At 40.5% G+C, this 14,892-nt stretch overlaps 1 protein-coding gene across 1 annotated transcript in view; it reads right to left on the bottom strand.

Annotated features, from left to right (window-relative positions):
- MED12L (mediator complex subunit 12L) overlaps positions 1–14,892 on the bottom strand; it is a 393,418-nt gene that overhangs the window by 59,032 nt on the left and 319,494 nt on the right. The window contains exons 21-24 of the mRNA XM_069975432.1: positions 7,337–7,564; positions 5,444–5,585; positions 4,173–4,293; positions 1,702–1,803 (exon numbers count right to left, since the gene is read on the bottom strand). Coding sequence (XP_069831533.1) covers positions 1,702–1,803; positions 4,173–4,293; positions 5,444–5,585; positions 7,337–7,564 — 593 coding nt within the window. The remainder of the gene's footprint in view (positions 1–1,701; positions 1,804–4,172; positions 4,294–5,443; positions 5,586–7,336; positions 7,565–14,892) is intronic.

The raw sequence follows: 14,892 nt of genomic DNA, 5'->3' as shown, positions 1-14,892 counted from the left end.
ATAATGGCACTTATTTACTGTTATATGGCGGCCATCCACTCAGTTTCATCATTGTGTGAACAGATCCTTTCTGTGTTTTTAATCCACTCCTGGTTTTGGTTGCAATACTGACTGAAATATACTGACTGAAATAAACGTAGTGTGAACGCAGCCTTACATTGTAAAAGTATATGAAAAATATGCAAAATGTAAATGTTGATATTGTATCTCAAGAACACCGACATTTCACATTGTAAAGTGCCAGCATATTCAGGGAGTGGGTGGTACTAATATCTGTCCATGTGCAATTCACATATTGTATATGGCTATATACAGAACAGTAGACAATTTAATGAAACCCTGTTGTCACAAATGTATAATTTTTTGTTCACATATGTAAAAGCCATAGGAGAAAAAGACAAACCTGGCTCTGGATGATACATTTGTCTATTTGTTTCCGGTTTGCCTCCATCAAATCATTAAAACATGTGATGGAGGTCATAACAAATCTTTAAAACCTGTCAGGTGCCTGACACATTAACTATCACCTAACACAAGTGCATTCTATTTTTACTGGGGATGTCATAAACCAGAAGCATCAGCTCGAGAAGACATGATTGCCTTTATACACAGCAATAGAAAAAGGACCATTTCCCTTCCACTATTCCTAAACTATGGGAGACAATTATCATCCCAAAAAGGTGTATTTTCCGGCGGAAAATGGCCAGATGTACAAATAAATTTCTTCGCAAATGGCCGTATTTAAAAAAAATTTCACATCTGGCCATTTTCCGCAAGCTTCGCCAGGGGGGCGGGGAGGTGCGGTGGAGGGGGTGGAACAGGGGGGGGGGGCTCTGGATCCGCTTAATTTATCATTTTTCTCGCCAAAAAATGAACTGGCGTAGGTTTCCTCGGCGCACACACTGGTGTGCACGGTATTTATGTAGAGGCAATGCCCCTCTACATAAATCAGCGTTCTGTCGGCGCTGCGGGAACGTTTTTAAGCCTAGCGCAGAAAACGCCGGACTTAATAAATGTTCCCCTATGTGTCTAACTGCACATAAATGAAAGTCCCTATGATAACTCAATAGAATATTCAACACAATCCACCAATTTGTCTCTTATATAACACAGTATGAGTTAATCTGACTGGTAGAAAACTTCTGTTTCTTACAAATCTGTACCCTTAGGGCCCTATTCCACTGGACGATTATCGTTCGCGTAATCGTTAACGATCTCAAACGACCGCTATTGCGAAAGACCTGAAAACGTTCACTCATTTCCATGGAACCATAATCGTTACTTATGATCGTATTTGCGATCGTTTTCTCTTCGCTATTGTGTTCGTATCTACTGCGAACGACGTCTTATTCAACGCGAACGATTTGCGAACGTTTTGCGAATGAGCAACGATAAAAATAGGTCCAGGTCTTATAAAGCGATCAACGATTTCTCGTTCGGTTGTAAATCGTTAACTGCATTTCAACCAAACGATATCGTTAACATTATCGTTTAGATTTGAACGATTTAACGATAATCTGAACGATAATCGTCTGCTGGAATAGGGCCCTTATAACTATTTTCCTCAGTAATGCATTTCCTAGCAGGCCAAGCACCCCATAGCTGTTGATGAGAAAGACAGCTGGAAGTGACCATATATACTGTGCTACAGCAGATAACCTCATAGTTTATACAACCATTCACTTTAAACAACACACTCACCATTGGTCACTCCATACATGCTGATCTGGGGTGTTTTTAGCAGATGTAAAAGGAGGCGGCATGTCATTCTGGCACCCGGCTCAGCATCTGGGTCCCCACAAGCTATAAGAAAAAGCTGCATTAAGGAAGGGGTCACGTATGTCCCTAAGTAGCTGAAGGGAAACAGAGCTGGACATGATACTTTCGGGAATTTTGTGGATGGTTTTCTTTTCATTGTGTGGATAAGAGGGTGCTTTTTTGAACAAGGTGGTCTTCTCGACAGAACTATATGTAGTATTCCTACATTTTACATCTTCCTTCTATTATATTATTAAAGAGGCTCTATTACCTCTGTTCTATTGAGCAAACATAGTCATCTAGTGGCTACGTTTAGTCCATTTACAAGCATATACTTTTTTTTGTGCAGGCAGTCATGCATTGGAGTTCCATAAAAATAAAGGACACTGATGGAAATGGTTATGGAATATGTTTCTTTCTTACTATTATTCTGTCATGCCAAACATATATATATATATATATATATATATATATATATATATATACATATATATATATATATATATATATATATATATATATATATATTGTTCTACAATGGCCTTTGGATATGGCTTATGATCGCTACATGATCATAGAATACAAACTGGGGAATGAAGAACTACTGAATTAAAATGCATAATCTTAGGGATTTATATAGAATTTAGTAATATCCTTGGAGAACGTATTGTCAGCTAACTCTTACTTTATCCTTTATTGTTTCTCCTTGCTGCACCCTAATATACCCTGGTCTTCAGGAATGAGGTTGGAGGGGGGGGGGGGGGTATTATAATCACTTATCTCATTCTAGATAACTGTGATAGACATCAAACTTTACCTATTTTTATACCACGTTCTATACCCATAACATTACAGGGTGTGTGATAAGAAGAAGTGATGAGCGAGTACTAAAATGCTCGGGTGCTCGTTACTCGAGACAAATATTTCCCGATACTCAGGTGCTCGTTTCGAGTAACGAGCCCCATTGAAGTCAATGGGAAACTTGAGCATTTTTGCAGGGGACCAAAGCTCGGCACAGGGAAGGTTGCGTGAAAACCTGGAAACCTCAGAAAATGATGGAAACAACATGGAAATGGACAGGAAACAGTAGGAATAGCATGCATGGACGCCTCTGGGGCTGGCTAATCTGGGGCTGGGGATGCCAAATTATGGGCAACAGCCAGGTGGAGTCCCTCAATACAATTTTGCTGACCCAGACCAAGATGGGCAAAGCACATGTGCTGGAACATGTTAGGAAAGCACCCAACTAGGTGCAATTGGGAGGACTGTTGGTGTAGTCTATGGAGTCTGTGTGTGTACCAGGTACCAGGTGCTGTATGTTTTAGAGCACCCATTACACTGCACACTGGACAGCCAGGATAGGTGTAGCACAGTGTGCAGCCAAGATGGCAGTATCTGCACTACAAGTCCCAGCCAGCAGCCAAGAGGAGGCCAAAAAAATTTAGTTGTAGCCCTTAGAAAGACTGTTGGGTTCTTTGTGGATGATTTCTGCCTAACAGACACTATTTTCCCCACCCTAACACTCTCCCTGACAAACAGCAGCTCTCTCCCTAAGCTCATCCAGCCTGCGTCTGAAGCGAGCATCCCAGGGCCGTATTAACAGCTACTGCTGCCCTAGGCACTAAACCTGAAGACGCCCCATCTTGGGGAGCGTGGGGGTGCCAGGTTTCGGCCACATGCATTTCTCTACATGTAGAAACATTGTCTGAATTGCATTTTCATGGTTTTAACGGCATAACACATAAATTTCCGCATTGAATCAATGATAACAGCAGCTTGCACATTGTCTGATGGAATTCTCACCACAGGATTGGTAGATTGGTAGGTAAAGCTCCAGGCTTCACAGCCATATCAGACCAGAACAACACCACGTCCGTTCTTTACTTAAAAAGAACATTGTGTGAACATAGCCCATGGCTATGTTCACACAACATTTTCTATGCTCAGTTTAAAATGACGTCCGTCATTTTGAGTTTAAAATAACGGACGTCATTTAGCTGTCTGGCCTCCCCTTAGTGCAATGACAAAAGAAAAACTGTGTGTGAACAACTAATAAAAACATCCGCTGTTTGCAAAAGACGTCATAAAATAATGATCATGTTCATTATTTTGATGTCCGCGGCAAAAACGTTTGTTATTCAATGCATTGTGTGCATTGGATGTCCGTCTTTCCATTGACTTCAATGCATTGCCAATGCAGTCAGTTAAATCGTGGCAAAAACAGACGTTATTTTAAATCTCTAAATCAGGCGCCTTTTCTTTATTTTTGATGTTGTGTGAACATAGCCTATGCATGAATGTAGAAAACATTCAGAGAAAACAAACAGGTAAAATGCATACAGGTTAATAAATCTTTTAATAAATCATACTGTGTGGTGTCATGTATCGTAAGCCTTGTTATTCAAAGAAGCTACCTGCAGCCAGTAGGGATGGAAGAGCAACATGCTGGACCATGTCCTCCAGTGAGAAGCAATGCCGTGCTATTAGAACTGCAACAAAAGTGGCCAGTGAGTCATGAAATGAGAGATCACTAACCTAGAAAACAAGAGGAAATCCAGAATGAACGGCCATTCCAAACATCGTCACATTTTACTTTATATCATGAACCACATTTTTGTTATGTAAAGTTTGGTTACAATAAAACGTAGGCGTTTGACACACATAACAAACGAACCAACCTGCCATATTGTTGCATGTGTTGTAATCATACTTCATAAGTAAGGGGGATCCAATGTTTTGTATTTATCTGAACCAAACAGACCTTTGTTTTCTACATACAAATGGTCATTGAGGTGTAACTCAGGGGTAAAATGTATGTCCAACCCCAAACACCATGTTACATCTTATACAACCATATCAACTTAGTAGTGCTCTTAGAATTTAGAGGAAGAATTACTTACTGCATCAAATTATTGTTCAGTGTCTGGTGTAAAGAAAACACAATAACCAGAAACTGCATTAAGCATTGGGGCGTTTCAGCTATGATGCTTGCAGTACTGAATGTACTTGACTATAATTTACACTATATATCAGTAGCAAGTATATGATAAGTAACACGTTTTTAAAAGAAAAGTCCGTCGGATTATAAACTCTAGCATCTGGCAGAGGGGAATATGATTACAAGTACTAACTTCTCCCCATGCCAGCGGTGAGTGGCGGGATCGGCCACATGACCCCTGCCGGGCTTCAGGATCTCTGGTGCTGATACGTTATGACAAGGCTGATGGACTGGCCGCTCAGCCAGTCAGTGACCAAGTCACTGATTGGCTGAGCGGCCAGTCCATCAGCCGGGACAGGCCACCTTCTGCCGCTCACCATGGGCATGGAGAGAGTTAGTACTGCCATTTTATAATCTATCGGGCGTACACCACATCAGGTGCCTGGTGTACACCACAGAAAAGGAAAAAAATCTGTGCCTTTTCTGTGACATACGAAAGGGGCACACATTGATAAATGTGCCCTAATATAGTAAACAGCTACAGGTTGTCTAATGGGAGCTGAACTTACAGTAAATGCAATAAAAAGTCAATAGGAAGTTATTGCTAGTTCAGTGCTTTTGAGTCTATGAGTTGCTTATCTTGTTTAATGCACATTCCTGTCAAACAATCTAGCTATATAGTATATACAAATTCTTTGCAGCTCATGTCTTAGTATAAGTACTAATATATATATACACAGCACTTACATCCACACTACAGAGTAAGTCATTGAAACCCCACACATGGTTGGAGGAGCAACACAAAGCCTTCAGTACTCCCAGCCATTCTGAGCTTAATATTGTACAGCAGGCGGTCAGCTCCGCACACAGGTTAGAGATATCATTGATCCTGTGGAGACAAGACATTACATTGATGCTGTTTATAGGAAAGCCGAGCAATAATAAATCGGATGCAATGTTAGAGGAGAGTCACTTATTAACCAAACAAGATAAGGATGTATTGACATCACACTGTCAATGAGTGAGAACATAGGAAGACTGATAGCACAGGTTACTTGTCACGAATCAGCTACACAGCAAAAGAAAGAAAAAAAACATACTATTAAAAATGCAAACTATACATTCCATTTAATTTTTAAAACTCTAGAGTATTGTATTGTACCTGGAGCGGGCAAGTACCGTATACAGTATCTGCAGTTATTTTTGGAATTGCTCTTACACACTATACCTAGAATACTAGTTGACTTGAGGGAAAAAAAAAAGACTAGCTGTTCCTGGAATGAAAATAGTGCATGAGCAAGATGAACATAAAGCCAGCAGAGGTCATTGGCAAAAAAGAAAATTTTTGATTACAGGTACAATACCCTTAGGGTCCTATTACACCGGCCAACTACGGTCCAATCATTTTTGTAAACGATTAATCGTTAGCAGTGTCCATGCAGCCCTTGCTCAAACACCTAATACCTTACCTCTCCCCGCTCCTGTTCTTCTCTCCTGTGCTCAGCAGCTTCCCGGTGGCAGCAGGGTCTGAGAGGCCTGTCAGCTGAGAGGCTGCTCAGCCAATCACAGGCCGGGACTGTCGCAGGGACAGGTAAGGTATCAGGTGTTTGGGCAATCGTTAGCCATCGGCCACGCATTGCTATTACACGTAGCGATGCAATGTCAGCGCCCAATGAATTTAGGTCCAAACCTGAACCAATGATCGTTGTCATCGGCTGATCGTTTTCTTTATTACACAGAGTGATAATTGGCAGAATCGGGCCGATTCGGCCGATTATCGTTTGGTGTAATAGGGCCCTTACTGTTTAAAAAAATATAGCTATGGGTTCAAAATTCTGGGTTTAGATTCCTTTGACTATAGAGTATGTGGCTTAGAAAGACTGGAAACACTGCTGTACTAGATCTGGAACATCATTTACTTTAGGGCAGGGAGCAAAGGCGAAATGTTGTTTCTTGTTTTCCGGTTACTATTCCTATGGGGTTTTTAATGTAAAATTTATTTTTTGTTTAATTTATTTTTTATTTTATTATCTTGAGATACTGGATTTTTTTTTCTGAAAAGGCTGAAGAATCCTATAAGCGTTAGCTTGAGCAGTGTACAGTGGCTTCATACTCATCAGTCATCACAGTGTCATAAGAAGTGGTAGGTAGAGATGATCGAACAGCATTGATGTTCAGGTTCGTACGAACTCGTACCATGGGTATTTGACTTCCGTGGGGAAGGTGGAGACAGCCCGAGTCCTGCCTGGAAAACAGGAATACAGCCTTGGCCAGAGGTTGTATTCCTGTTTTCCAGGCGGGACTCTGGCTGTCTCCACCTTCCCCACGGAACGGGAAGACTGCGGGAGTCAAATACCGATGGTTCAAGTTCGTATGAACCTGAACATCAGCGTCGTTCGATCATCTCTAGTTGTAGGCAGATAACAAGGTCACACCATTTACAAGAGACAAGAGAAACAGCTCAGTTTCTTCTTCTTGTCATTCACGCTATCTCTGCATATGTCGATAAGCATGCCCACACCAATATCCAATAGGATAGTTTTTTTTTTTTCTGAACTGCCCAGGTATAGCTTCCATATTCATATTAATAAAAATACTGAAAAATACTCTTCAATAGGGACATTAGGACTCGGAGCTTACCTTTCTGCATCTTGGTGCCCCATACAAACATTCATGAGGACATTGCAGACAAAGCTGTAGCGGTTTGCTGCATTTTCACTGAGAATCTTTCCCAGCATCATGTGGTTAATATTATGAACAGAGGGGTTTTCTATGAAGTCTGCCATGAAGTCTGGATCCCACAGCACGTTAGAGTTGGAGGGCTGGACACTGCTGTATATCGTCTGCTTTACCTTTGAACAAGCACTACTGTAGACAGAAAAACAGTGTGAACAGAAGGTTATTTCTATTAGCATTCATTAGCCTAGGTATAGAGCGTAATGTCTGCTGTTTACATAAGCAATAACACTGTGTCAAGGCAATCTCTGAACCCAGCAATGGGTAGCAACCATTATGGACAGTCCTCAGTGGAAACACAAATATGTAGTGAAGATAATGGCTGGATAAAATCTCATTACTATATTGATTTAAGTTAAAGGGGTTGGCCACTTTATAATAAAATTAAATAGTGTACAGTATTAGGCTATGTTCACACACAGTATTTTTGCTCAGTATTTTGGTCCTCAGGAGTGGATTGAAAACACAGAAAGGCTATGCTCACACTCTGTTGAAATTTAGTGGATGGCCGCCATTTAATGGCCAATATTTGGCGTTATTTTAAAACTTTGTCAGTTGTTATGTAATAACGGCAATTATTTGTCATAAAATTTGTCACTAAATTTTAACAGCGTATCAACATAGCCTTTCAGTGTTTTTGATCCACTTCTGGGTTTGGTTGCAATATGAGGACCAAAATACTGAGCAAATATACGGTGTGTGAACCCAGCCTTAGTAAGTATACTTACTGCACTTACTGACAGCAGCTCCCTGTGTACCTCATAGAGCTAAAATCATACACCCCTCCTTCAGGCTGGGCTGTCCTGCTCTGTGGTGTTTCTGTCCATTAGATGGCCGACATGGAGGAGCATGCCCCTCCATGTGGTGGACATTGGGGGCGGAGCATGGTCACATGCTGCTCCATGTCAGCTATCTTATGGACAGACTCACCACAGAGCAGGGCAGCCCAGCCTGGAGGAGGGATGTCTGATATTAGCTCTATGAGGTACAAAAGGAGCTGCTGTCAGTATATACAGGGAGTACTGTACACTGAACGATTTTACTATAAAATGGCCAACCCCTTTAATTATAAGGGTTCCTATCAACTAGCAAGTATTCTCATAGAAAGGACTGTGACAGTATTTTATCGGAGAGTAGTTTCATAGTCAGAATATTGTTCTTTTTCATTCATTCTTTGCTGTTGTTGTTTTTAACCTTTTAACTGGTTGTGGAAAAGCAAAAGCAGACAGTAAAAACAGCACTTGTGTACAAAAAGACTTAAACATCTAGAAAACAGAGAGCACTAAGGTTATGTTCACATTGGTGTCATTCTGTTTATAACAAAAAATGTGCAAGACATTATGGCACTAGGTTTGTTTTTAGGCCTCTGTAAAGATGTTTATTCAACTATTTAATAAGTGGTAAAATTCTAAAAAAAAATCTCCAGCTAACAGTGTATTATATACAATATTATATGCATTTCAATATTGATTTGTGGAAATAATGGAATTGATCAACATTGATTCAATAGGACATTGTGAAGCACATAGTGTTTATCAAAGTTTAGTTAAGGAAATATGTTCGGGGAGGATGTAAATCCACTGCTTTAAATCAAACAGTTGGAGTGATATATAACATGATGCTTTGCTTTTACCTGGTATATTGAGAACAGCAAAAAAAACACATAAATGGCACAACCTGCCAAAATAACTGGGTTCACACTACGTATATTTCAGTCAGTATTGGGGTCCTCATATTGCAACCAAAACCAGGAGTGGATTAAAAACACAAAAAGGATCTGTTCACACTATGTTGAAATTGAGTGGATGGCCGCCATATAACAGTAAATAACGGCCATTATTTCAATATAACAGCCGTTGTTTTAAAATAACAGCAAATATTTGCCATTATATGGCGGCCATCCACTCAATTTCAACATTGTGTGGAAAGAGCCTTTCTGTGCTTTCAATCCACTCCTGGTTTTGGTTGCAATATGAGGGCCACAATACTGACTGAAATATACGTAGTGTGAACCCAGCTCAAGGTGTAACATGATATCAAAGGGGTTGTTTTATGCTACGTTTACACGGAGCAATAATTCACCCAATGGATCGTTTAACAATTTTGAAGCAACAATTTGGTTTTTATAACGATCAGCGTTTAGATGAAATGAAAAATCGTTTAAAAAATCGTTATTGCGATCGTTTTAAGATCGCTTAACCCTTTAAGGACCGTGCTAATTTTCGGTTTTGAGTTTTCGTATTTTCCTCCATGTGCTTAAAAGGCCATAGCACTTGCATTTTACACCTACAGACCCACATGAGCCCTTATTTTTTGCGTCACTAATTGTACTTCGCAATGACAGGCTGAATTTTTCCATAAAATATGCTGCGAAACCAGAAAAAAATTATATGCGCAGTAAAATTGAAAAAAAAACGCAATTATTTTTCTTTGGGGGGGCTTCATTTTTACGCCGTGTGTCCTATGGAAAAACTTAGTTGTTATATATGTTCCTCAAGTCATTATGATTAAAACGATATATAACATGTATAACTTTTATTGTATCTGATGGCCTGTAAAAAATTAAAACCATTGTTAACAAATATACGTTCCTTAAAATCGCTCTATTCCCAGGCTTATAGCGCTTTTATCCTTTGGTCTATGGGGCTGTGTCAGGTGTCATGTTGTGCGCCATGATGTGTTCTTTCTATCGGTACCTTGATTGCGCATATGCGACTTTTTGATCGCTTTTTATTACATTTTTTCTGGATTTGATGCGCCAAAAAAATGCGCAATTTTGCACTTTGGGATTTTTTAGCGCTTACACAGTTTACCGTGCGAGATCAGGAATGTGATTAATTAATAGTTCGGGCAATTACGCACGCGGTGATAAAAAAACATGTTTATTTATTTATTTATTTATTTTTATTTGTTAAATGGGAAAAGGGGGGTGATTCAGACTTTTATTAGGGGAGGGGATTTTTTATTAATAAAAACACTTTTTTTTAACTTTCCCTTACAGTAATATGAAGCCCCCTGGGGGACTTCTATATACACAGAACCGATCTCCCATTGAGATCAATCCTGTGTATATAATAGAGCAATGATCTATCAGATCGGTGCACTATTATAATGGTCTGCTGCAGACCATCTGAATAGATTGCCGAGCCGGGATCAGCGTCATTCCGACGCTGAGCCCCGGCCGGCTCATTAGAACGGATCTCCCCTCCGCGATCGCATCGCGGGGGGGGAGATCCCCCACTGGACACCAGGGAGAGGGGGCACAGCTGCTATTCAAATGCAGCTGTCAGCTTTGACAGCAGCATTTGAATAGTTAATTAGCCGTCCGCGGCGATCGGCCGCGCCGGCTAATACACGCGGTCCCTGGCTGCACTTAGCAACCGGGGACCGCGCGCTGCAGAGAGGGCTCACGCCGGGAGCCCTCTCTGTTTACTCTTAACGGCCGCATGACAGGTATACCCGTCATGCGTCGTTAAGAGGTTAAGCCCATCTCACACATACAGTAGGGATAATCTGTGGAAGACTGTGTACACGAAGCGATCTGCAAATTTTTAGCAAATGACCACCGAAGATTTGAGAACATGTTGAAAGATCAAAATGAACATATTCTTGATCATCGCTTGATCGTTCGCTGTGTTTACACGAGCCGACTATCGCTCAAATGCAATCGTTTTCGAACGATAATCATTCCGTGTAAACGCACCATTACAGTAAATAAAAAATGATAGCTTGCTAAGGTTGTAAAATAACAAAAATGGCAACCTTGCTGCTCCTGGAGAAAAAAAGAAAAGACTTTGGGGATTTATTATGACTAATGTTTTACACTCCAGTTCTAAAGGCCCTATTACACCAAGCAATTATCAGCCGTATCTGGCAGATTAACGGCCATTATGGTATGATGTCAGCTGATCCTTGTCTTTCAATATGTTGAAAGCCGTGTAATAGGATCAGCAACGCCGCTATCTCCTATGGGCTCCCTGGATAATCTAAAGATCCCCCCTCAGCTGCTCCCTGTTCCCCCCCCAAACACACACTCTCTTACCCGATCGCTGACAGCGCATGTAAGAGTGCTGGCAGCAAGCGGGGAATAAGGAGCAAGTAATTGCTGATCTGACAGGTCGTCGCTCGCTTGCTCCTCCAGATTGGCCCATGTAATGGATCCTTAACTTACACTCCAGTGTACAGTATGTTTTTGTGTTTAACCCCAAAGCAATCACTTTGGGGTTAAATTCCAGCTGTAACTTCGCCTCAAAATGATGGCTGTCAAAAAATAAGGCCGAAAAACATATTGCCTTAAAGTGCACTGGAGAAGTATGCACTAGATTTATTTAGGAAGCCTCTTCATAAATTTGGCATATCTTTTACACCCCTCCTGAGATTGTAAATAACTCATCCCCTCCCACTAAGCCGAAAAGTTGTGTTAGCAGTGTAAATGGGTGAAACGTAGCAAATTTTTGCACAACACATGGGGGGATATTTATCAAACATGGTGTAAAGTGAAACTGGCTCAATTGCCCCTAGCAACCAATCAGATTCCACCTTTCATTCCTCACAGACTCTTTGGAAAATGAAAGGTGGAATCTGATTGGTTGCTAGGGGCAACTAGGCCAATTTTACTTTTCGCCATGTTTGATAAATCTCCCCCATGGTCTTTAAAGCATTTGCAAGCTTTCTATGTTATTTTTTTATAATTTTTTAAAATCACAATATATATATATATATATATATATATACATACACACACACACACACACACACACGCACACTACGGCCACTTAACAATACTAGCATCAAAATGGGTCATCAGATGTCTTCTTAGTATTGTACTCTGTATTCTGTACAGGCTAATGCATGTAGTTCCTATAGAGCAGGCATGTCCAAAGTCCGTCCGGAGGGCCATTTGCGGCCCGCGTTCCGAACTTTTACGGCCCCCCAGGTATCCAGCTTGCTATTATCTGCCTGTGTTATAAAGCATATAGCATGTAGCATGTAAAATGGTCGGCCCTCGCACATGTTCACTTCATCAAATTTGGCACTCTTCGAAAAAAGTTTAGACATGCCTGCTATAGAGGTACCTGTGACTGATCTGTACCTGCTGTATGCCTTCAATTCCATACACAGACATAAAGACTACATACAAGACATAAATATTCGATAATTCGACATTCGATTTGAAAAACTCCTGATATTCGGATATTTGAACGAATATTGAATTACATTATAGTCTATGGGAGAAAAATACTTGGCACCTGGAAATCACTATTCGACCACTAGGAAGTCACCAAGTGCACAATGACACCTCAGGAAATGATGCCAACACCTCTGGAATACATATAGGACAGCAGGGGAAGCATGCCTGGGTGCATCCAACACTAGTCATGAGCAAACTTCCCAATCTTCGGTTCGGATCCCGAACACAATAAAAAAAAAATAGTTTGTGATCAGTTCGTGTTTGCCGAACATTCACAAACAAAGTAGTAGTATTTGATCGAATAGCTATTTGATCGAATACTATTCGCTCAAGACTAATAAAGAATTCGCTTTTTTTTTTTTCATTTTTGTCAGATCTGTAGGTGTACAAATTGCCTACAATTCCATAGCATCAAGGAAGTCCAAGCAAGACCATGTTGGAAGTTATCCAGTTTCATGAAATTATGAAGGTGGACATGCCAATGGATGGATGGAGGCCTCATGCCTTTTGTGGAACAGAAATTGGACCTGCAACTGCAACAACAGTAGGTACAGATGCAGCAATGGCAGTCTGTCCTTTTGTGCAGGTATAAGGGGCTGGGTAGCACAAAGACTTTTTGGTAATTTTAGTAATCTATCTATCTAATCTATGATCTTTAGCAGGCGGCAGGATAGGCTGTCAAAATCCTGTCGCCATGCTCCCAATGCGGGCATGCGCCAGAGACAGAATTCTTCTGGCAGCCCCATTGTATGCAATGCAATTAACTGTCGGAAAAATTCCTTCCTGATCCGTAGAGGAAGAATTTTGACAATGCAGCCTGCTGCCTGTTAAAGATGATAGTTACCCTGTAAAGCTATGTTCGCACGCTGTAAATTAACGGTCGCCATTTTAATTTAAAATAACTGTCGTTGTTTTCAGTCTTAATGATTTCCATTGACGTCTATAACACTGGCCATTGGCCCACATAATATATAATATAACGTCCGTAAAAATTTATGTGCATGTCATTAATATGTGTCTGTTATTGAGCGAACAGCAACTGTTATTTCAAATTGTTTACACATTGATTTTTAGTTAAATTCAATGGACCCCCCCCACCCAAAAGGGCCATCATTAAACTGAACTACAATAAGTATGGTAAACAACGGCCGTTAATTTATACTCAAAATAACAGCCGTGGTTTTAATCACATAACGTCCGTTAAAAAATAAAAAATAATTTATGAACATAGCCTAAAGGTGTGGGGACAATGTTTTATATAATATACTCGACTCTTTGTCGTGCTGACAGATGTGCAAGCCCTGCCTTGGCTGCTCTACACAGACTACAGATGGCCGCAGAAAATTATCCACTGTAACAGAGAAGAAATGTCACACGAAGGATTTACAGTATACAGCAGCCTCCGGACACTTCAAGAGGAGAAGACATTCCTTGTGGCATGCCTAATGTTTCCTACACCCACCCTCCATGTGGTGGATTTTTCCTAAACAGGAAGAAAAGTAATTAAAGAATAATTGAAGAAAAATATTTTCCCCTGGAGAACAACAGCAGCAGCGGCAGCACCGACACTTTTATTCCCACACAGGAATAAGATCAACGGAATGTCCCTAACCCCAACCTACAGTACAGGCAGAATAGCTCTGCAGGGTGGCTCAGTATGAGCTAATACTAGATGCAATTTGCTGCCAGCTCAGCTAAAAATCTTCTCTACCGAACAGAAAAGTGATAAAATGTTTTGTTCATCTCTATATAATACCAAGAGTTGTTTCCTAACATATACAATACAATGTACTTTCTTACACTTTGGGGGAGATCCTACCCATACGTCCATCTTAAAGGGGTTATCCAGTGAAAATATTTTTCAATCAAATCAATTGGTTTTAGTTATTTGTAATGTGTAATATTTGTCATTTACTTCTAGTTAAAAAAAAATCTCAAGTCTTTCTATACTTACCAGCTGCTGCGTGTCCTGCAAGAAATGTTGTTTTCTTTTCAGTCTGACACAGTGCTCTCTGCTGACATCTCTGTTGGAGACAGGAGCTGTCCAGAGCAGTAGCAAATGCCCATAGAAAACCTTTCCTGCTCTGGACAATTCCTGTCTTGGACAGAGGTGGCAGCAGAGAGCACTGTGCTAGACTAGAAAGAAAACAACATTTCCTGCAGGACATGCGGCAGCTGATAAGTACAGGTAGACTTGAGATTTTTTTAAATAGAAGTAAATAACAAATCTATATACCTTTCTGAAACCAATTGCTTTGAATGAAAAAGA

Source organism: Dendropsophus ebraccatus, chromosome 6 (assembly GCF_027789765.1).
Source record: "Dendropsophus ebraccatus isolate aDenEbr1 chromosome 6, aDenEbr1.pat, whole genome shotgun sequence".
Taxonomy (NCBI): Eukaryota; Metazoa; Chordata; class Amphibia; order Anura; family Hylidae; genus Dendropsophus; species Dendropsophus ebraccatus.
Note: the sequence above shows the minus strand (reverse complement) of the source record. Positions and strands in the feature narration are given on the sequence as shown.